At 43.8% G+C, this 21,743-nt stretch overlaps 1 protein-coding gene across 17 annotated transcripts in view; it reads left to right on the forward strand.

The window, feature by feature from the left end:
- neo1a (neogenin 1a) overlaps positions 1–21,743 on the forward strand; it is a 167,547-nt gene that overhangs the window by 113,553 nt on the left and 32,251 nt on the right. For all 17 annotated transcript variants that reach the window (XM_079664393.1, XM_079664405.1, XM_079664396.1 and 14 more), the window contains 2 exons: positions 7,640–7,794; positions 7,960–8,080. In XM_079664393.1, the coding sequence (XP_079520519.1) occupies positions 7,640–7,794; positions 7,960–8,080 (276 nt within the window). The remainder of the gene's footprint in view (positions 1–7,639; positions 7,795–7,959; positions 8,081–21,743) is intronic.

A 21,743-nucleotide genomic window follows, 5' to 3' on the forward strand; every position in this document is an offset into this window, starting at 1 on the left:
AGATAAAGAGGATTAGAGGCTGTATTTGTGTAAACACAAGCACAATCTGGCTTTACCATTGAAGCTAAACTTGTTCTCAGACTGCAGGAAAATTCCAGGCAGGTAGATCTAAAGTGTTGACAGTTACAGTTAACTCCATCAACATCGTATCCAGGATTGTGTGATTACTGTATGTTTGTGAGAGTGTTTTCTGTTCAGTGTGACTTCTCACCCTCTATTAGAGCTGGAAAAGGATACATGAGGGAAAAGAAACAGCAGCTTTTGATTATGGTCTTGTTCGAAAGGGGCACCACCCAGACCTGTGTCAGAAATAGCATAAAAAATGTATGTTTTCATTTTTATAGGGCTCCAAGCCAGTGGCCCTCATCAATCACAGACTCATGCTATCGTGTCATCAACTTAATTGTTCTTTCCATATGCAGCGCTCAGGAAGTCCCTGCCCCCTGTTAAAGTTAGGATTTATAACCACACACAGGAGGAGTCGTTTTGCCTTGTTATAGCAATGAGTAAAAATAGACGGTACAAAAAAAATACTGCATATTTGAAATATCAACTCCAAGTTCCACTTTCTTCTTCACTGTTCTGTAGCAAGAGAAACGTAAGACATTGTACATCTATACAGTTAAGGCAGCTCACATTGATCCACGGAGAAAAAAGCAACATGTGACTGACTTAATGTCAAAGCATGTGTTGAAAGTGCTATAGTATTTCCCTCCCTGAACCATGCTCAAAGACTCTTTTTTCCAATTAGTGACAGAAATAGTTGTTGAGAAAATAATGCCTGGAAGAATTATAAATCTGATAAGATTTGTTGGATATTTTCGTCTGTTTTTAGTTGGGAACACCATGTTGCTGCACCCCACTGTGCCGTCACAGAGCAGATATATTCTGGCTGAAACAAAAAGGAAATGTTCCATCTAGCTATTATAAGAAAACTAATCTGATAAGGATCAACACCCACAGGCACACGCACATTTTCCCTTTTTCATAGAGGGTGTTAGCTCAACCACTGGGGTGAGAAGTGTGTGGAGGGGTCGCTGTCAGATCCTGTGTACGCTCCTGTATGCTGTGTATCCCGTGTACACATACATTTTGCATATACTGTTATTAGAACGATATCACACGTGTTCGACTTCAGCTATGTGATTGTCTTTCCCATGTTTCTGTATCTGCTGAAGCTGCTCCTAAAAGGCATTGCTCTGCTGGTCAAATTGTTAAATGTATTCATTAACTGATAGTCTAGTGTTACTTCTCAGGAAAGTGAGAGCAATTGGTATGGGACTTCCTGTTAGGTTCTAAATCTTTAACTGTTGTATCAACATACTTGCTTCCTCTTATGCAATACTGAAGTTAGTCCTCCAAAAACTTCTCATATTTGATTAAAAACGTTTTTACGGCATGAGAATTATGTTATTTTTATTAATAAAGACGTTTTCTTTTAACAAGAAAATTCCCAAGGCAATAAATAAGTTTACACAAAACATCACATCCAGTATTTAATCCTCCAAATTGCTAGGTAGACTCTTATAATAAATTACATTAATACCACATTTTAAAGTAAAAATATTCAGTATGCAATACAAGTGAATGGACATTTGTGTTGTGTTTTTTGGTTTGCCAAGTCTTCAGTATACTTCCAAAAGCATGTTGAGTAGTAAAAGTCTGTTTTATAGCTCAACTCTACTGAGATTAATCTGAAAAGAAAGCACTGCAAAAAGGAAGTGCCATGAACTCCTCTTAGCTGTAACCAAACCATCAACAAGCTGTTTCAGCATTTCAGGGAGAATCTAGGGCGTCTGCTTTCCCTCAGTTCCAGTAATTTCAAAACCATCCGACTGAGTTGACAAAATCGTCCAAAGATTGAACTCCCTCTCTATGACTCCGACTCTAACAGGAAATTATTCTCTCAACAATAACTAGAAAAGCCAACACAAAGCATCTTTCTTGCCTTTCTGCTGAAGCTGTTTGTTTTGGCCAGGATTAAGAGTAAGGCCGTTATCTTTGGAGGAACAGGATGGGTAATTAGCTGAGTCCGAGTTCTACTTGCCCTCAGAGTAAACCCGGACTGCCTAAGAGCTTTTGTTTGACTTTATAAAGCTAACTGGAAAACAGCCAAGCTAACACAGTTGGAAAATGTATTTTGTATTTTTGATTGTTCAGCTTCAACAGTCTTACATTATGCCTTATTAGATCACTGCTGTAGCATAAGTGTGGGACCATTTATGTCTAACATTTTAACAGCTGCTTTATTCTGCTCTCTGAATTTGACATTTCACTATTTGTATCTGTATGTAGTATGAGATGAAGGCTGGGCTTTCTTCCCCTCAGCGTATCTCTATTCAGTGTGTTCCTGGCTACCAGTGCAGATCTGAGTAAAGTATCTCCCCAGAATCCCTTCAGGAATCCTATAGGGTTTTGTTTTAACAAGCTCACAGTGAGAGACACCCATGTGACCTTTATGTGGGTGTCTTTTAACAGTTCACTGGAGTCGGTGTGAGTCTGTATTAAAGCTTCTCTTATTAAGCTATAGGCCAAAGAGATAATACCATCCCCAAAGAGCTGGGATTGTAGTTCTTTCAGCCATTCTCCCTTCTCTCACAATGTTCTTGATGCTTTATCCCATGTTTTAGACATTTTGTTTTGTTTTCTGTGTCTGTACAATTTATTTCATTAGAGATCAATATTTATTGGACACATTCCAGCTTTTGAGAATGTGTGTCTTTGAACTGGAAGACGATCCAAAAGTCCAGATGTTAAAAAATAAACAATAACTTCTTAATTAGAAGAGATTTCCTGTGCAGGCTCACATAGAAAAATCGTCAAACTCTAAAAAGATGAATATATATGAAAACTTTTGTATGGTTTTATGCACACTAAGAATTATTGAGACATTTACAAGAACACATTAATTTAGTGTTGTAACAATTCTTTATAATTATAAACATGATGACCATCATCAACTCTCTGCCTTTTTAAAGCTCTGCTGGAAGTGTTTTCCAATGCTCTCTGTCTTTAAATTGAAATTATCTTTAAATACTATCTGCCAAAAAACCCTCTTTACCCCCTTTCAGAGGCAACAAGTATTATTATGCAAACACAATTTCCTTTGCAGTTTCTATTTAGGATTTAATTGTATAATAAGTCATTTACATTTTGAATATTACTTACTGTATGATCATTTTAAGTACAATTACATTTTAAGTCAAGCCTTTTCTGTTGAAACCTACATTTTTGTTCTACATTTTGTTGAGCATATAACTACCTTTACTTCGCCTTTGTTGTCATGTTTGTCAACTCCCATGCTGATGGTAGTCGTGCACGTCGTAGTTCTTTATCTCCAATTAATACAGGAGCCTGCCAATCAAAAACCCCACCGCTGTTCTGATTAACCAACTGCTGGCCTTGGTAGCACTCTTCTTCATCTTTTTGTGACTGTGACTAACTCCACATTTACATATGCATGTTTTATGCTTTAAAACGCCAATTAAGGAAGGTCATTGGGCTGGTTGCAATGAGCGTCTCCCCTCTAAACACACACCAAACACACACACACACATACTTTCACACACGTCATGGTCCGCTGAGTCCTGAAAGATCCCCCACCCCCACTGTTTAAGCCTTATTGGTATATTTAGGCATTCCTACTCATTGCTCAGTCCAATAGGTTCCAAATGTCTGAACACCATTTAGAGAAAATGGTGCATGTCTGCTCAAATGGAGAGAAGGGGGGGAGGCTAAAGATGGAGGGATAAACTGGGAGTTAAAGGAAGATTAAGAGTAGGGGCTGTGGTGAAACGGAAAGAGAGAGGAGGAGAGATAAAAAGAACCGCGGGGTACAAGCCACCATCAGAACCTGTAACCAGCAAAACCCACTAGGGGTCTCTCCCCACACACACACTTACAAAAACACACTGACATGCACATACACTATAATATATCTATATCCTTGCACAGATTGTAACAGCATGGAGTTAAGGAAACATATGCTCTCATACCTAAGCAGGTATTAGCATTTACACACTTGTAATACAAACTGCCATACATAACTAAATCCATCCATGTACATATTGCTGGCAGGGAAGGAAGCAAAGACATGTACAGCATATAGCACCAGTAATAATGTAACGATCCAGACAATACTCACAATATTCATACTCACACATGGCTCAACAAACACACACACACACGCGCGCTGACTTACTGATACCTTAAAGCCGTGTTCCTGACACAAAAGTTAACCAAGGAATCCACCTGCACAGTAACTAGAGGCGAATATCCAGGGGACACCACACTGTGAAACACATTATTAACAGCTCCACTTCACGCTGCAGGGAATTTTGGTACATACACACACACAATGACACAGGGGGATGACTGTCCTGACAATCATACAGGGATCCAGTCCGCAAGCATCACCATCCTCATTTCCATCCCTGTCTCAGTTGTCAATATTTGCCACAGTGGCTCACAGAAAAGTCTAGACGCTCATTAAATAAGGAGATGGGCCGTTTCGATATTCTGTGGACTAGCCAGTGTCTTTGAAACATTTTGTGGTTCGAAAACTGGCATCTGGGAAATGTGCATGATAGAATTGATTGATCCATTTATTTCGAACAAGTAAAATAAATAATTACAAAAACAAAACAAATGTTGCAGTGCATAGTCATGTACTGTAAGAGAAATCAAAACAAAAAATTACATCTACAACAGCATTAGCAACATAAACAGTGCCACATCTAGTGTTCGAAAAGGAGTGAGAAGAAGTATAATTTATTTAATCTCACCCCCTTGTCCCTAAATAATTTATTTGTAATCTATAATCTGCAATAATTATCATTTTTATGCATTATTATTGATAGTATTAGTATTATTAATCGGCTTTACCTGTTGATTGACATATATACATATACACATATACATACACATACCATGATACCATACAGAACTTTTGTTTTAATACTGTAACTTTGTAATGTTTTTTGAAGCACCAAACCTGAAGATAAGCTTAGCCCTTTGATACCCCTACACTGTTTTATGTGATTCCTAGTGAAGTAAAGTGAATTGCATTTTCTATTGAAAGTCTTTTGTTGAACTTGTATTTCAATAATGCATTGTGAAATCTAAGTGACATGCAAGCTCTACTTAAAAAATTGAGCATATGGAAATCTAGTATAATATCACAAAGCCACTTGTTGCAAAGAGTTAACAGTTGAGTTATGGTCGGGGACTATATCCATGAAGTTAAAGTAGGCAATACCACCGATTTCAATTTGTCATACTTTATTTCTAAATACGAAGACACAGAAAATAGAAAATTGAATATAAAAAAACACCAGGTGTTGGTGAAAAAAGTGAGGACACAGGCAGATGCTGCCCCCACTTTTCCGATGAGGATACAATAAAAACATGTTGTGACATTGTGCCGACTTCTGCGAGTTGTGCCTCTCCTCCCGCTGTTGCTCTCTGTTGGGTAAGAAAATAGAAAACAGATGGGCAAAGTGCATTTTAAGGTCAGGAAAACACACATTTCATAGTGCCCCTCTCTGTCCTGTAGCTGCACTGTTTATGGATGTATTGAAAATGTAAGCATATCTATTATTTGAGTCTTCATCAACAGTGTGTCCCAACAGAATACAGGTTAATCTTTTAACGAGCAATTTCATGTCAGTGTAAATTAGCCACAGCTACATTCAAGCATATGAGGGCGACTTGACCTCAATACCTGCTTCTCCGCTAAATAGAGACAGAAAAGGACGCTATCCACCTGACACTACTAATATCCAATAAGCCCATGCAAATGGCCACAAAATAGATGCTAATAACTAGCTATCACAGGGCCCAGGAGGCTGTTGGCAACGCTCGACACACCAACAATGCAGTCATTTAACTGTGGTCAGCGAGGTTGCCGCTTATCAGAGAATGCACAGAGGCAGCAAAGGCAAAAACATTCTCTCACACACACACACACACACACACACACACACACACACACACACACACACACACACACACACACACACACACACACACACACACACACACACACACACACACACACACACACACACACACACACACACACACACACACACACACACACACACACATACATACAGCACAGTCTGTCTTACTCCGTCTCTCCTCACATACACATGCAGTCCAATTATAGAGAGAGGAAGAGGCCTGGGCCCTGCGCTCCCAGTGACCTTGTTCCAGGACAGATTGATGAGGTGCTGTATCACCCCAGCAGATCAAATAACTCCTTTGTGGCCCTCATTACCAGGACTAGGGGAGATCTGCAAGTGCTCGGCTTAGCCAGTGTAGCATGCTATCACAGAGTGCTGTTACCCAAGTAGCTGTTTTTATTCAATATATAAGATCAGAGGTTTTTGTTCCTTTTTAAACAAATATTCCAAGTGCTGCCATCTGGCGAAAAGGGTTGCAGTTGTGTGAAGGGTACGGAATATAATTTGATAAGTTGTTTTTTTAGATGATACTGTTTGTTGTTCTTGCCATCCTCCCTTGAAAGGCAATTTAGCAGTTGAAGGGGGGAGGCATGGCATCACTTGGTTTTTCTTCATTTACTGGCAGAGACCAGAGTGACAGAGTTTCATGTGTCTGGTTGGTTTTAACAAATTGGTTTCTGATTTTCATAAAAAAAGAGGACTGCTACAAAGGTTCTGCAGTCCCTCTTAGGGATGTAACGATACCAAAAACTCACGGTACGATAATATCGCAATAAAAAGTCCACGGTACGATATTTATCGCGATATTGAAAAAAAATAGAATCTTTTTTTTTTTTACTTGAATTTTTTTTCTTTATTAAATAATAAATCTGATCTGTACAGCATTTTAGTAGAATAGTAGTATTTTAAAGTGTCAACAATATAATAATCAGACCCTGCAATAGAATAAATCTAGTTTCACTTTAGTTCTTCAAGTAACTCAACTCTAACTCAGTAACTCACTCACTCAGCATCATCAAGGTTATCTTTTAGGAATATGAGCATGTCCACATTTCCTGGTTGAAGCTGGGATGTTTGGGCGTTTACAATATCCCCTGCTGTGGAAAAAACTATCTTGCTTGGTACTGATGTTGCTGGGACAGAGAGATATGCTTTGGCCATGGGTGACAGCAGTGGGTCAATCTGTGCATTGTCTCTCCACCACTTCAAAAACAATACAGTTTTTGCCAAGAAAGTGAGGCTTATTGACAGGGGGATATAAAAATATACTGTTGGTACTTGTCAATGTCTCTAGGTATGTACATGTAGCCCTGTAAATACGATGTCCTTTTGTGTTATCTGTTGTTTTATGTTCATGTTGTAACCTACTTGCTGCCATGTTTGACAGGTCTCCCTTGAAAAAGAGATCAATGACCTCAATGATTCTGAATCTGAATGAATCTGGTTAAATAAAGTTTAAAAAAATATATATATTTCAAAAAAATTGCAGTAGATTTTCGTCAGTCTCACGACGGTATTGAGACATTTATTTACCGCGATATTCGATATATCGTTACATTCCTAGTCCCTCTTAATCTCTCCGTGCCTTATACTGCTAATTCCATCAAAATGAATGCAATGTTATTTAATGTTTGCAACTTCCCTGACTTCCCTCTCTCATCTGGATTCCACAGTTCCTCCCCAGTTTCTCAAGCGGCCAGACAACGTTTACGCCTACGAGTCCATGGACATCGTCTTTGACTGTGAGGTTTCAGGCTCCCCCGCTCCCACTGTCAAATGGGTCAAGAATGGAGATGCTGTCATCCCCAGCGACTACTTCAAAATAATTGTAAGTGAATTTGGCAATAGAGATGCAGCTTTCTCCCTTTCCTGCAGGGTTTGCGCGATTTAGCCTCATCACAGTGTTATGACGAAGATTTAAAAATGCTAGTTGTAACTAACCAACTTTAATCTTCTTATCTTTTTCTCTATTTCTACTCTCCCTGTTCTGCAGAAAGAGCACAACCTGCAGGTCCTGGGTCTGGTGAAGTCAGATGAGGGCTTCTATCAGTGCCTTGCGGAAAACGAGGCAGGAAACATCCAGTCCAGCGCTCAGCTCATCATCTTGGATCACGGTACGCCACACACTCACTAGTTGGCATATCATTTAATCAGTCAGCAAAAGAAAATTCATTCCTAATTGAAAAAAAATGACAAAACACACAATTAACAAGCTCATACTTACCACAATGATGTCTCATTATTTCTTAGCTTTTGATAACCTCACCTCCTATGAGTCATTGTTATGGGAGCTGGTGTTGTTTAATGCTAACAAAGTGAGCATTGTGTTAGTCTTGTTAAATTGCCAAGATTTTAGATACGTCTATCTATGTCAGCAATAATACACTTTCAACACAGGCTTGTAGAGTGGCTCTTCTGTACAGTTTGCCTTATTTATAAACACCTAGCTGGAGGCTAGAGGCAGTGCACATCTGTGAAGGTGTGAGAGTGTGTAGTGAACAGTGAAATGAACCACTGGGACCTTGTTAAGCCAGAGGTGACTTCCAGGGAACCAAATTATATCTGGGGCAAACGTTCTAGTCCATTCCACATCTAGTGCTACAGAAAAGTTGTGAGTAAGACTTTAGGAAGCCTCACACAACGTGCATGCTTTGATGCAACATTGGCGGAGCTGTGTCCAAACATGAACTAGTGCTAAGTGAGAGTGCCTTGATAGCCGCAGCATTTTCTCTCTTGCTGGACTTTTCCCTTCAAAGCCAAAATAACAGGTTGAACACTAATTCCCAGAGTGGAGCTGCTGAGTGCAGACTGAGAACAACACAAGCAGACACCAAGGACAGTGACTAGAGGTGCTGAAATAATAGCAAATGTTGAAAATAAATGTAACATCCTCATTTATGAGGTAATTTTCTCTCATTGCGGCTGATCATTGGGGATAATGTAGGGCAACTTAAATCAGAGATCATTTGCACAGTCATAATGATCACAGTCCAACCCACAGGGCTAGGGAAAACCTCTCTACACATACAAGGAAAGCAGCAAGAAATGTAAGATGATGACTTAGACACATTTTCACTAAAAAGCATAATCTCATAAAAGAAGTAGAAAAATAAAAACAAGGCAGGGGGAATAAAGGAGAAACATCCCGATGCAGCACATTTTTCTTCATCAACACAATTTAACTGTTGACTCAGACTCTCCCATTTTGTTGAGCAGACAAAATGTGATCAAGTGTGAACTCCGCTTCACTTGAAGCAGGTGGCTAATGGATTAGCATAGCAGTGTCCAACCGGTGGCCCCCCAGCTGTGTCACCCCCTCTGATTGGACGACAGTAAGTCAGTAATAATGATGACCCTGCTGCTCATTGTGTGTTTGTGTGTGACACCATTGATAAGGTTCTTCCACTTTACATGGCCCTGAGTCTTTTCCATTTTTTAAATTTTTGACTTGAAGATAAATGGGAGGAATTGCTGCGGCAGCTGGCCTTGTACACACCCATTTCTGAGTGTGTACCTCTTTCTTTGTCACAATAGCACTAATAGAAACACATTTAGCAGCAGAAGGTTTTCCAGTCTCCTGTTCTCATTCATAACACTCCGTTCGATGTCTCACTATGGGATGCGCCTCATCGCGGAGCAAACAGAAGCATTAATCTCATTACGCCAATCCTGATTGGCTGGTGATCTTGACGTCAGCGTCAGGGAATCCACCCCCTATAAGTAGCTTGCGCTACGCCGCATGCGTCATTCAAACACCTCTTCTCGCTTCAGAGCACATCTCGAAAAAGATCAGTAGCTAGCTAGCTTAACGGTCCACAGACTGATTTACGAAGCTAACCTTCGGTCGACGGGCGCTCGCCGGCTACTTCTATATATACTTCTGCAAGAAGACTGTTAATACCAACACACCAGTTAGTATTGCAAATCGACCTCGCCGTTTTCTCCTCGGGAATAAAGGTAAGGTTTTGATTTTTTCAAGTTAGCAACACACGTGTTGCTAGCTTGTCTTCCCTCACTTTCGACACCACGGTAGCGAGGACGTTTTTTCTTTTTCTCTCTCACACCAGAGGAGGGGAAGATAAAAAGGGTATTAACACACCAGTTAATATTCTTTGAGAATAAAATTCTACACCGTCGTTTTTTCTCCGGATTAACGACAGTTGGGGAAGTATTTTTTCTCAGCAACGTACCTGTTACGAGCGGGTCCTCTCCACGCCGTCACCACGGCGACCGAGATGGACGCTTCTCTCCCTCACACCAGAGGAGTCAGGGACTCGGAGGCTCGGCTCTGTGGCTGCGGGTTGAAGATATCAGGCACAGACTCACACCAGGTCTGCTCGTCCTGTCTCGGGCTGGAACACGCCCAGGAGGCTATCGACAACCCCGGCTCGTGCGGACATTGTGCCCGCTTCACCATCAAGAGCCTCCGCCGACGGCTAGCACGCCAAGCTAGCTTGTCGGGTCAGGACTCCCTCATGTCCTCTGATTTACCGGACGGAAATCAGGACACGGGGGCGTCCACCACAGAGATGGAGCCCCGCACTGTGTCGGTCTGGGGCTCATCAGTAGTGGCAGCTGCAGAACCGGAGTCCCGCGCCGTGTCAGGCTGGGACTCGGTGGCAGCGAGGGACGTGCGAGCGGAGCCCCGCGCTGTGTCAAGCTGGGGCTCCCAACTGGACCTCACCATGGTCTCGCCCGCGGATGATGTCCCGGAGTTGGACTACATGGAGGACGAAGAGGATGAAACCTCTGGATTCCTCCTGTCCGACTCTGATGAGCAAGACGATGATGTCTTCGTGTCATCAGCTCAGGCTGCAAAGCCAGGAGCGATGGCTGCTCTCCCGGGCGATAGCACACCAGCTTTGCCCTGTCTGAGTATAGACCTGCAGGCCGTGTGTCAGCGTGCCGCAGCCAGCCTAGACATCCCATGGCCCGAAATGGCCAAGGAGACCTACAGGTCCCGTTACGAGGGGAAAAATTTGCCCCAAGCAACGAGGACAAAGAGGCAACTCCTGCCGGTCTTCCCGGAGATGTTGGATGAGGTGTCGATCTCGTGGAGAGACCGGCCCTTCAGCAACAAGGCCCCAATCCAGGGTGCCTCCTCCCCTAGACTGCGACGGTATGGAGAGGCTCGGCCTGCTCCGCATACCGCCGATGGAACCGCTGGTGGCAGCTCACCTCCTCCCGAGGATGGCGACTACACCGAGCAGGAACCCCACGCTGCCGGCAAAGGCGGACCGGTTCCAGTCAACCATGACTGAACGGTCCTACAGAGCCGCAGCATTGTCTGCCAGGGCTTTGAACATTTCCTCGCTGCTAACCGCTTACCAAGCGGAGCTCTGCGAGGATCTATCGAGTAATCCTGGACCGGCAGTACTGGACGAGATAGCCGCGATCACGGACATCTGTCTCCGCGTTCAACGCTGCGCCGTCCAGGCCACGGGAAAGGCAATGGGAATTATGGTGGTGCAGGAAAGAGCTAGATGGCTCAACCTCACCAACCTCCCAAAACCGGGAAAGAGAGGATGTGCTGGACATGCCCATCGTTCCCGAGGGGATTTTCGGATCTGCGCTCGCTTCTATGCAGAAGAGATGCGAGTCCAAGAAGAAGGAAGACGAGGCCCTCCACCTCTGTCTTCCTCGATGGGTCGAGCCGCTGCCTTCACAGCGGCAGTCCCTCGCCCAAGCTACCTCAGCTGCTCGGTTTAAAGTACCGAAACAGCAGAGGTCACGGCCCGCCCCGAGTCCCCAGCCCAGGCAGGAGACGAGGGCGAATTGGCCCAGAAAGTCTCCGGTTCCGGCTGCAGCCCAGGCGCAGCCAACCCGGAATTTCGGCCAGCAGGCGAGGAAGAAGAAGCTGGCGGCCAGACAGCCTCCTCTTCTTCCCTCGGTGACGGAGCTGGAAGGTTCCCCAGCTCCAGATGTGTTCCCGCTGCCTCGAGAGATGCCTCAAAGCCATCCTCAAGTGCACCAAAACACATGTCACAATATTGCTCTGTTTTCTCGGATAAAGCATTTTCCGCTGACGCATCCAGGCCTCAGGCTGAGGGCGCAGCTCAGAAAAATGAAAGAGAAAACAATAAAACCAATAAACAGCCCCACATTTGTTCCCCTTTTGAGAGCAGCTGGCCTCTCTCAAAAGGCGGATGATGAACGGGTCTGTGAAGGCACCGCCGCCACGCGCATGCGCAGTAACGACTGGGGCTGTGAGGCTACCACCGTCACGTGCAGGCACAGTGCCGGCTGGGGTTGTGAAGGCACCTCCGTCACGCGCATGCGCAGTGTCGGTGGGGACTGTCAAATCGGGGTACCACCGTGTTCAGACACTAGAGGGCCCCATAACACAACAAATAGAGACTCAGAGGGCAAAAGACGTGACATCTCCGCTGGCTCTAAGGAGCGAACAGTGGAAGATGCTCACAACGTCTGCTTGGGTGTTCAAGACAGTTACACGGGGTTACAGACTCCAATTCGCTGTCACCCCCCCTTGCTTCTCGGGCGTTCTGTATTCACAGGCCCGAGGGGAGTCAGCCCACATTATAGAAAGAGAGATTCTCTCACTTCTAGAAAAGGAGGCTATATCTATAATACCCGCCGAGCAGAGTCAGAGCGGCTTTTATTCCAAGTATTTCCTCGTTCCCAAACGGGGAGGGAACGGAATTCGGCCAATACTAGATTTGAGGGCTCTGAACAATATCTAAGAAGATACAAATTCAGAATGCTCACTCACACATCTCTGCTGCGTCTCGTGCGACAAAACGACTGGTTTACATCAGTCAACCTGAAAGATGCGTATTTCCACATCCCAGTATATTACCCACACAGGAAATATCTGAGGTTCGCATTTCAGGGGATCTGTTACGAATACAGAGTACTTCCCTTCGGTCTGTCTCTCAGTCCAAGAGTGTTTGTACGATGTACGGAAGCCGCGATAGCCCGTTAAGACAACAGGGTATTCGCCTGGCAACCTACCTAGACGACTGGCTGCTTCTCGCACAGTCGGAACAGGAGACTATTACGCAGACAAATGTCCTCGTAAAGCAACTGCTCAACCTGGGTTTCATAATAAACACAGAAAAGAGCATGTTGTGCCCGGCACAGACTGTACTCTTCCTGGGTTTACACCTGAACTCGGTGCCCAGCCCGCCTGTCAGCGGAAAGAGTGAAAGCTTTCAGAGCTTGCCTCGCTCATTTCCAGCTGCGCAAACATGTTCTTTTCAGATCATGCCTGCGGTTACTGGGGCTCATGGCGTCAGCCATCCTGGTTGTACGGCTGGGACGGTTACACATGAGGGAGTTTCAGCGCTGGGTAGCCGCTCTAAAACTAAACCCCGCGCGTCATGGAGCACGGAGAGTGATGGTTACTGTGAAATGCGTAATGGCACTGCGCCACTGGCTGCACCCGACTTTTCTGGTACGGGGCGTGCCTATGGGTGCTGTCCTTTCACGGAAGGTGGTCACCACAGACGCATGTCTGACAGGCTGGGGAGGTATTTACGAAGGTCGTCCGGTGAGGGGTCTCTGGAGCAGAGACCTCCAGCGGTCGCACATAAATTACCTGGAGCTTTTAGCGGTGTTCCTCACCCTAAAACGCTTTCTGCCTTTTCTCAGAGGACACCATGTCCTTGTGAGGACGGACAATACGACCACAATATCGTATATAAACCGACAAGGGGGTTTGCGCTCTCTCCAGTTACACATGCTGGCACGCAAACTGATCTTGTGGAGCTGCGGCCGTCTCCTCTCTCTGAGAGCGACGCACGTACCGGGTGTGATGAACCTCGGTGCAGACCTGCTGTCCAGAGGTGTACCACTATATGCAGACTGGACTCTACATCCAATGATTGTGAGCCAGCTGTGGGTGCGTTACGGCCGAGCCGCGGTAGATCTGTTCGCATCAAAAGAAAATGCTCACTGTCAGCTTTTCTTTTCAATGCGCGATCAAAACGCACCATTAGGCGTGGACGCGCTCGCGCACATTTGGCCTCCGGTCCTCCTGCTTCCTCCACTAGGTCTCTTTATGACTGTAAGTGGAGGGTGTTTGAGGACTAGTGCCTTCAAAAAGGGCACACCTCTTTTCAATGCCCTGTGGGAGTGATTTTATCATTTCTACAGGACCTAATTGATCAACACAGAGCTTTCTCCACGATCGAAGTCTACCTGGCTGCTATTGCTGCATGCCATGTGGGTTTTGAGGGTAAGACGGCTGGCCAGCATCCTCTGGTCTGCCGTTTTATGAAGGGAGCTTGCAGGCTCCTTCCTGTTTCCAGGTCACTGGTGCCCTTATGGGACTTGACAGTGGTTTTAGATGGGCTCACTCGAGCCCCATTTGAACCCCTGGAAGAAGCTGACATGAAGCACCTGTCACTCAAGACAGTGCTGTTACTGACCCTGGCATCCGCCAAGCGAGTCAGTGACATTCATGCGCTATCTGTACATCCTTCATGCACTCAGTTCGCCCGAGGGTTAACGAGAGTGTTGCTGAAGCCCAACCCTGCCTTTATACCTAAGGTGGTTGGTTCATGTACCCCCTTTGACATTGAGGTATTTCCTCCGCCGCTGTGTCCCTCCGGGGAACAGCAGCCGAATTTGCTATGTCCAGTCCGTGCTTTACGCACTTATATGGACAGATCAAAAGAGTTTCGTCATAATGACCAACTCTTTGTGTCCTGGGCTAACCCTCAGAAGGGCAAGCCTGTTACTAAGCAACGGCTCTCTCACTGGATTGTGGAGGCAATTGCTTTGGCTTACACGAGTCAGGGTCTGCAGGCACCTTCGGGTTTGCGTGCTCATTCGACTCGTGGTCTGGCTACATCCTGGGCTTTGTTCAAGGGTGTTTCCATCCAAGACATTTGTGCAGCAGCGAGCTGGTCCTCGCCGCTCACTTTTGTCCGCTTTTACAGATTAGACGTCTTTGCTCCCAGTGTGGCCCATGCAGTGCTGGGCCCCCTGCTGAGTTAGAGCTCTAACTGTTAAGTTCTGGTTGGTCTTGGTGACTTTTGAGATAAGCTCGTCTGGCAATTCGGGAGCTACAATATCCCATAGTGAGACATCGAACGGAGTGTTATGAATGAGAACTATAGGTTACTTACGTAACCCCAGTTCTCAGAGTAACATGAAGTGAGATGTCTCACCAGACGGCCCTCCTTGCTATGGTGAAGCGAGAAGAGGTGCTTATTTTGAATGACGCATGCGGCGTAGCGCAAGCTACTTATAGGGGGTGGATTCCCTGACGCTGACGTCAAGATCACCAGCCAATCAGGATTGGCGTAATGAGATTAATGCTTCTGTTTGCTCCGCGATGAGGCGCATCCCATAGTGAGACATCTCACTTCATGTTACTCTGAGAACTGGGGTTACGTAAGTAACCTATAGTTTATTCATCAGTTTATTATCTAGTCATCATCTGCGTCTCGGATGATAGATCCACAAAATAACAGGAGTCGCAGAGCTGCTGTTTATTCTTCCTGTAAATTATTGACGTTTTGAGCTTGTACCGACACATCCACTGCTGCACTCTCCACAAATGCAAGCGCCACTGTGTCAAAGTAATTTCCTCTCTCAGAGGTGCAACGGTGAATCAATGAGAACACGTTTGAAGTCTTCTTATTTTCTACAGCTCTTAGTGTTTTGTGGATATGCCTTTGTGATGTGAGACTGAAATGAATCTCTTTAAGATCTACTGTAGCAGAGTTGTGTCTCTCTCCCCGGAGTCGTTCCTCTGTATTCTTCTCTATTTCTTCTTTGTACACATCCAATTCTACAGCCATCTGCCACCTTTCTCCACACTTCCTCTCACTTTATCCCTCCTTGTCTCTCACAGCCACCTGCTCTCTGTGATAGTCTGGGCTTTGTGTTAATTGGGCCATCCTGAATATTCCCCCTATACGGTTCCCCCCCTCACAGCTGGACATCTTTGTCCACTTCTTAACCCACAAACATACTGCTCCTGCCCTTTGCTGCCCCTGTGTGTTACACCTCAGGTATCCCGCTAACACCTGCCAGACTCAAATCCTCCTGAAGCATGGCCAAAAATCAGCCCGTCCGCCTGCCGGCTGCCTTGCAGTCGGGGGGGTAGATAAGCCAGGGACTTGCCACAGGGATAAAGTTGTCTTCACCCAACAGGGAAATCAATGGGGGTGAACTGCATCTAAACACCCAGCGGCTGCACGTAGGCTAATATTCATTAGTGGGCCTAATCTTTGCATCTTGACACTGCCAGCTGCAGTTAAATGTGGCTCCGCTGATGATTCCCACTTGTGGATGTTTGGAATGGAAAAAGGTCAGCTGTCGGCATGTGTACACTTTCTTCAGTTATTTATAGTGATACACATTTGCTTTGTATCAATAACTGTGGCTTTGGACTCCAGTGCTGTAGATGCCAATTTCATATTCCATTGTCAAAAAAGAAAGCTTTATTTGAATTTGCTTCAGCAATCTTAAAATCTTAAATAAACGGATTTTTGGAGCGAGTGGAGGTCAGGAATAGGAATACAGATTGCAGCCGAGAACAATTTTCCTGGACATTCCACAGCCATGTGCTATAAGGGTCAACTAGTTGCAACCAGATGTGGGTAAATAGGAGCGCAATTCCAAAAGTGGACATAATTATGCAGGACAAGAAAGCGCCTCCTAATGGGAAATGCCACAAACAGACGCCATATTTTAGATGTGCTGGAAGTTTGCGTAGTTATACTAGTTTCTGTTCAGGCTTTGCCCAAGACAAAGAACACCATGAATCAATGTGGTATGACTTTCCACACTGATAAACGCTTAATCATTTCTCAAATCTGATTTTTTATATATATATATATATATATATATATATATATATATATATATATATATATAGACATTTTGATTTTATCTTAGTTCATTGTATCACATCAAAACCAGATAAGCAGGAGTTGGAATCAATAAAGACAATCAGGAAATGTTATCACTAACAACCTTTATTGATCAAATGTGTACACAATGATTTTATCCCAGCACATTGGCCCTTGCTTTCTTAACTAAACTATTAATATATCCACTAATGGCTATCATTATGATTCCTAGCTGGCAGTTTAATTTGCTGTCAACATGTAGACCTTATTGTCTAAAAGATCATGAGGAAGGTTAGTCAGCTGCGGAGGATATGCTATTTAAGGGATTATCGTCATGTGTCATCTGCTGGATAGACAGCGTGCATCAACAATTTGCAGCCTTTTCCAGGCACATGATTATGTGAAGCGTTTATGCGTGATATGGTAGTAGGCGGCAATTACAGCTTGGAGAGGAAATGGGTCACGCTTTAAAACTTTGAAGTTGAGCACGCCTAGACAAAGCACTTGTTTATATGATTGTCATCTTTTCACATGCAGTACAAAGAGTAAGGCTGTATTTGAAGTTTGATAAGATGGCTAACTCAAATGTATGCCTAATATTTGCAGTGAGGTTTCTTTCTCTGTGTAGTTCTTTAAGATCCAGAGCTAAGGCAAATATTTACTTTTAGGATAGTTGGCGTTATTGATTGTGGAGATCTGCATTTAGCATTTACATTTGAGGCTTTTCATTCAGAAGCAGAAAGCAACTGCTTGTTTTTCAGCATTATGTTTTTTTCATTTTGAACAATAACAAACCCAAGGCTACACATGGACCTGGGAACTCCATACCCTACATACCCACTCTACAAAATCGGCTTGTTTAAAATTCAAGCACCTACAGTGAAAGCTTAATATGAAAAATGTAGATCTGCATTTAACATTGGCAAACAAAAGAGAAGTGGATGCACTCACTTTTCACGTTGGCCTTAAGTGCATTTTTTTTATGTTTGCATAAATGCAAGAGATGCACTTCCATTTGCATCTGAATACTTACTTCTTCTCCTTTCATTCACTGTGCTGGCTTTAATATGGAAATCCTCCTTTGTCTGAGTTTGTCCCTCCATCTCTTGTCTCTTCTCCTCTTCGTTCTCATAGCACACATGAATAATGTTTTGACATTTACCTCCTAGAGCCCAAGCCAAATACTTCACTGGAGAGCCTGAAAGCTTGTTTGGATGTACAAGCTCTGCACTCTCATGCTGCTTTAGCCACCACTGTGGAGAGTCAATTTCATTGAGATGACATTATACTCAGTACTTAGCCAACTTCGAGGTAAAAGATAACACAATTCAAATAAACATCATTAGATGCTTACTGCTGTGCAATGCTACTACATCATTTCAGCTTCTTTATTCCATAGGCTTGTATCGTCAGCTTTAATTCAGGTGGAGATGACAGTATTTCAGATGCAAATGCATTTATCTAAGCTTTTGCTGAATCCACAGCTTGAACATGAACACGATGCTCCTCAATCTCTCCTTGTCGTTCATCTCTTTTTTTCCCTTCGGTTTCCTCCTGCTTTTGAATTTCTACCTTTCTCCTCTCCCTTTATGCAGCCATGGTACCATTAGTCCCACCCCTCCCCTCTCAGACCTGTGGCAGCTAACAGAAGAGCCCTGTCCTCCCCTCCCATCAGAGGTACTAGACCCCCACTGAGAGATGGAGATGCCTCATCACTGCCTGAGTGCTCGCTGTGTCTCCCTCCATCACTCTGTTTATTTATGAGTTCAGGCATCAGGAGGGCTGGTATGATAAACCACTGACATGTGTGCTGTCCCCAACGCTGCAGCTTGACAAAGTGACAGGCACAGGCAGATACTGGAAGGGTTATTTAGAGCATCGAACATACCGTAACTTCATTAGTGAATCAATTAATTACAGCAGGCACTAGACCTCTCTGTGAAATGACACGAAGACCAAGAGACTCTGACAGCATGTTCAGATAACTTGGCGCTGCCATTAGCAACCAAAAAGGGAGACACGCTCTGACTCGCATTCCCTTTGATCTGGGCTCAGAAAGCTAAAACCTTTTTAAAAAGATTATACCTTCAGAAAGGTTCCAAGAGTCAAGAAAACCCACTCAAGCTTAATTTAGAGTTACAACATATAAAAAAAACAAATGAAGTGGAAGTTTACCTTGCCTCTAAAGAGAAACTAATTAAATAAACATGAAGTCATCTTTGTCAGTCTACTATATTACGAAAATCTACATAAACGATGCTTCTCAACTCGGCTTTGAGCCACCGATTAAACAAAAAACATGAAATAGACCACAGACACTGAATGCGAGAAGCATCTCTGCTGACACCAAACCCTTCCATATAATGTTCAAAATGTTTTTCGAAACCTTAAGACAGATGAATTACTTAACAGAACTGAGATCTGCAGCAAATTAGCAAAACAAACAGGTGCTGAAATATTGGAACTGTTTCAACACAAGCAGTAATTATTTCCTGATGGACCACTGGTACACATGAGAGACAAGAACACAGCCACATAAATCTATTGTTGTCTTTCTGCGGGCAGACTCGCAATAAGAAGGGTTTTATGTAGAAATAAATCTTGATGTTTTTCCCATCTAATATCAAAAGTAAAAATAGAGAAAGATACTTTAAAGGAGGCCTCTTCTGCCCCGTACTGCTGTCAGAGGACTTTACTGTAGCAGCGCCCTTTGTTGGTTTCGGGAAAAGGATTCCATTTTATTATTATTCCATATAATATGTAACTAGATCAGGATCGAAAGACAAAGAAACAGTTTGGGATGGCAGAGCAGCAAAAGAAAAGAATCCCCTGAACACAGTTGAGACAGACAAGCCACCGAAAGGGAATGGTCCCGCTAAATCTGAGCGCCACTGCTATTCCCTGTTCAAATCAAGAAGTGAGAATAGGCTGCTAAAAGACCCCTTCCCTCCAGCCGGACTCTACCCACACTGAATAAAAGCTCAGGCCCACTTCGGGGAATACGGTGTGCTCCATCATCTGCTCGCAGGGTCATGGCGGGGCCAGCAGGAGTGCATGTGTAATGTTGTGAGCATGTGAATGTGTCAGCGCAGGGCGACGCTCCATCTCTGCTGCGTCATAAGGTTACATACAGCAGGCACCAGTACCACAAAGTGACAGTTAGACAACATGTCATGTGCTACTGGGATACACATCATTGCACACACGTATGTTTACTTTTCTTTTACGGTATTGTGATTCCCTTGGTGATGACGTCACAGGGGCGTAAATTAATCTTATTCAATTAATGATTGTATTAAATAGTTTTCCATTGTTCGTTCAAACCGGCAATCATTATGTCAAGGCCGCTCTCTCCAGCCTTGACTGGCTTTGTTCCGTACTGCATCTCGGTCATATACCAGTGACTGCATACACACAGTTTGGGGGTGTATACAATGACTGACAGGAATACGTGGCTGCATCCTGCGGTTTTAATTTAGCTTTATTGTCATTTTTTTCGAGCTGCAGTTTGTGTTTATTTTCAAAATTGCAATTTCCAAAACTCAACATTTATATTATAATGAACATCCCTGTAAGCGTGATGCAGCAGAAACGGAGATAAGGAGTCTAAAAGCGAAAGGCTTCTGTAAACTAATAAAGTGCAACTGGGGGATGAAATTGCATCTAATAAAAACTAGCTCCACTAATCCTTTTCCATAAAAACAAAACTCAATTAGCGCAAAAATTACCTTTTTCTTTAACAGCAACATTTTTAGCTGCTGGTGCTGTTATGCACGGCGAGTGCTATTATAACACTAAGCATCTTATCTTAACTGACAGTCTTGAGTATTATTTGCTATTGGTGCGATAAGGTTGATTTGGAACTAATATGATAATGTTGTTTTATTTAGAACATTGTAGTTATATTTACAAAAGCTTGTGGTAATCAAAGAGGAATAAAACAAATTAATCGGTAGCAGTTGGTGGAGAATAGTAATTATATGTAAATGTGAATATATTCCACTAAATGGAATTTGCCTCATAGCAAAATATATTGAAATTCAAATTAGGGGATAAAGTACTGAAATGTGCATGCAGTGTCTTAACTGAAATACAAACACAGATTCTCTTTAGTGTGCATGGATAGTGATTAGTGAGTGTGTTCCCCACTCGGGGCTGTAGGGCGCTGATCAGAGGGATTGTAGCCTTAATTGATTGTGAAGAGCTGAAATCAGCCATCACCAAATTGCAGTTTGTTCAACTAGTGGTGTGTGTGTGTGTGTGTGTGTGTGTGTGTGTGTGTGTGTGTGTGTGTGTGTGTGTGTGTGTGTGTGTGTGTGTGTGTGTGTGTGTGTGTGTGTGTGTGTGTGTGTGTGTGTGTGTGTGTGTGTGTGTGTGTGTGTGTGTGTGTGTGTGTGTGTGTGTGTGTGTGTGTGTGTGTGTGTGTGTGTGTGTGTGTGTGTGTGTGTGTGTGTGTGTGTGTGTGTGTGTGTGTGTGTGTGTGTGTGTGTGTGTGTGTGTGTGTGTGTGTGTGTGTGGAATCACAGTTCTGGCTGAACTTTTCTATGGGTTGTATTTACTCGACCGTGGTGAAAGGCTTAGCCTTATTTATTAATGGTCTGTCGCCTAAGTGCTAACTGCAAATGTTATGGGTGCCTATTTTGCTCTTGGAAAGTAAAAAAAAAGGTTCAAACGTAGCCTTTAGTGCCTACGTCAGTGCTGTTTTTGTGAAGGTCACACTTGTTATCAACACCAGTTTTATACTGCGTACGTATGTGTGAGGGATCTGCCTTTCCCTGACAATCTGTTTTACACACCCCACTAATAACACGTGCCCTTTCTACAATATAACAGCAACCACCTCCAACACACACTCATCCAGGATGCCGTTGTGATGTTTTTGGACGTGGACACTCCTCTGGGTGCAGTAATTGGAAGTACCACATGGTACAAAAACATCACTTTCCCTTCA

Source organism: Notothenia rossii (genome assembly GCF_949606895.1).
Source record: "Notothenia rossii genome assembly, chromosome: 2".
NCBI lineage: Eukaryota > Metazoa > Chordata > Actinopteri > Perciformes > Nototheniidae > Notothenia > Notothenia rossii.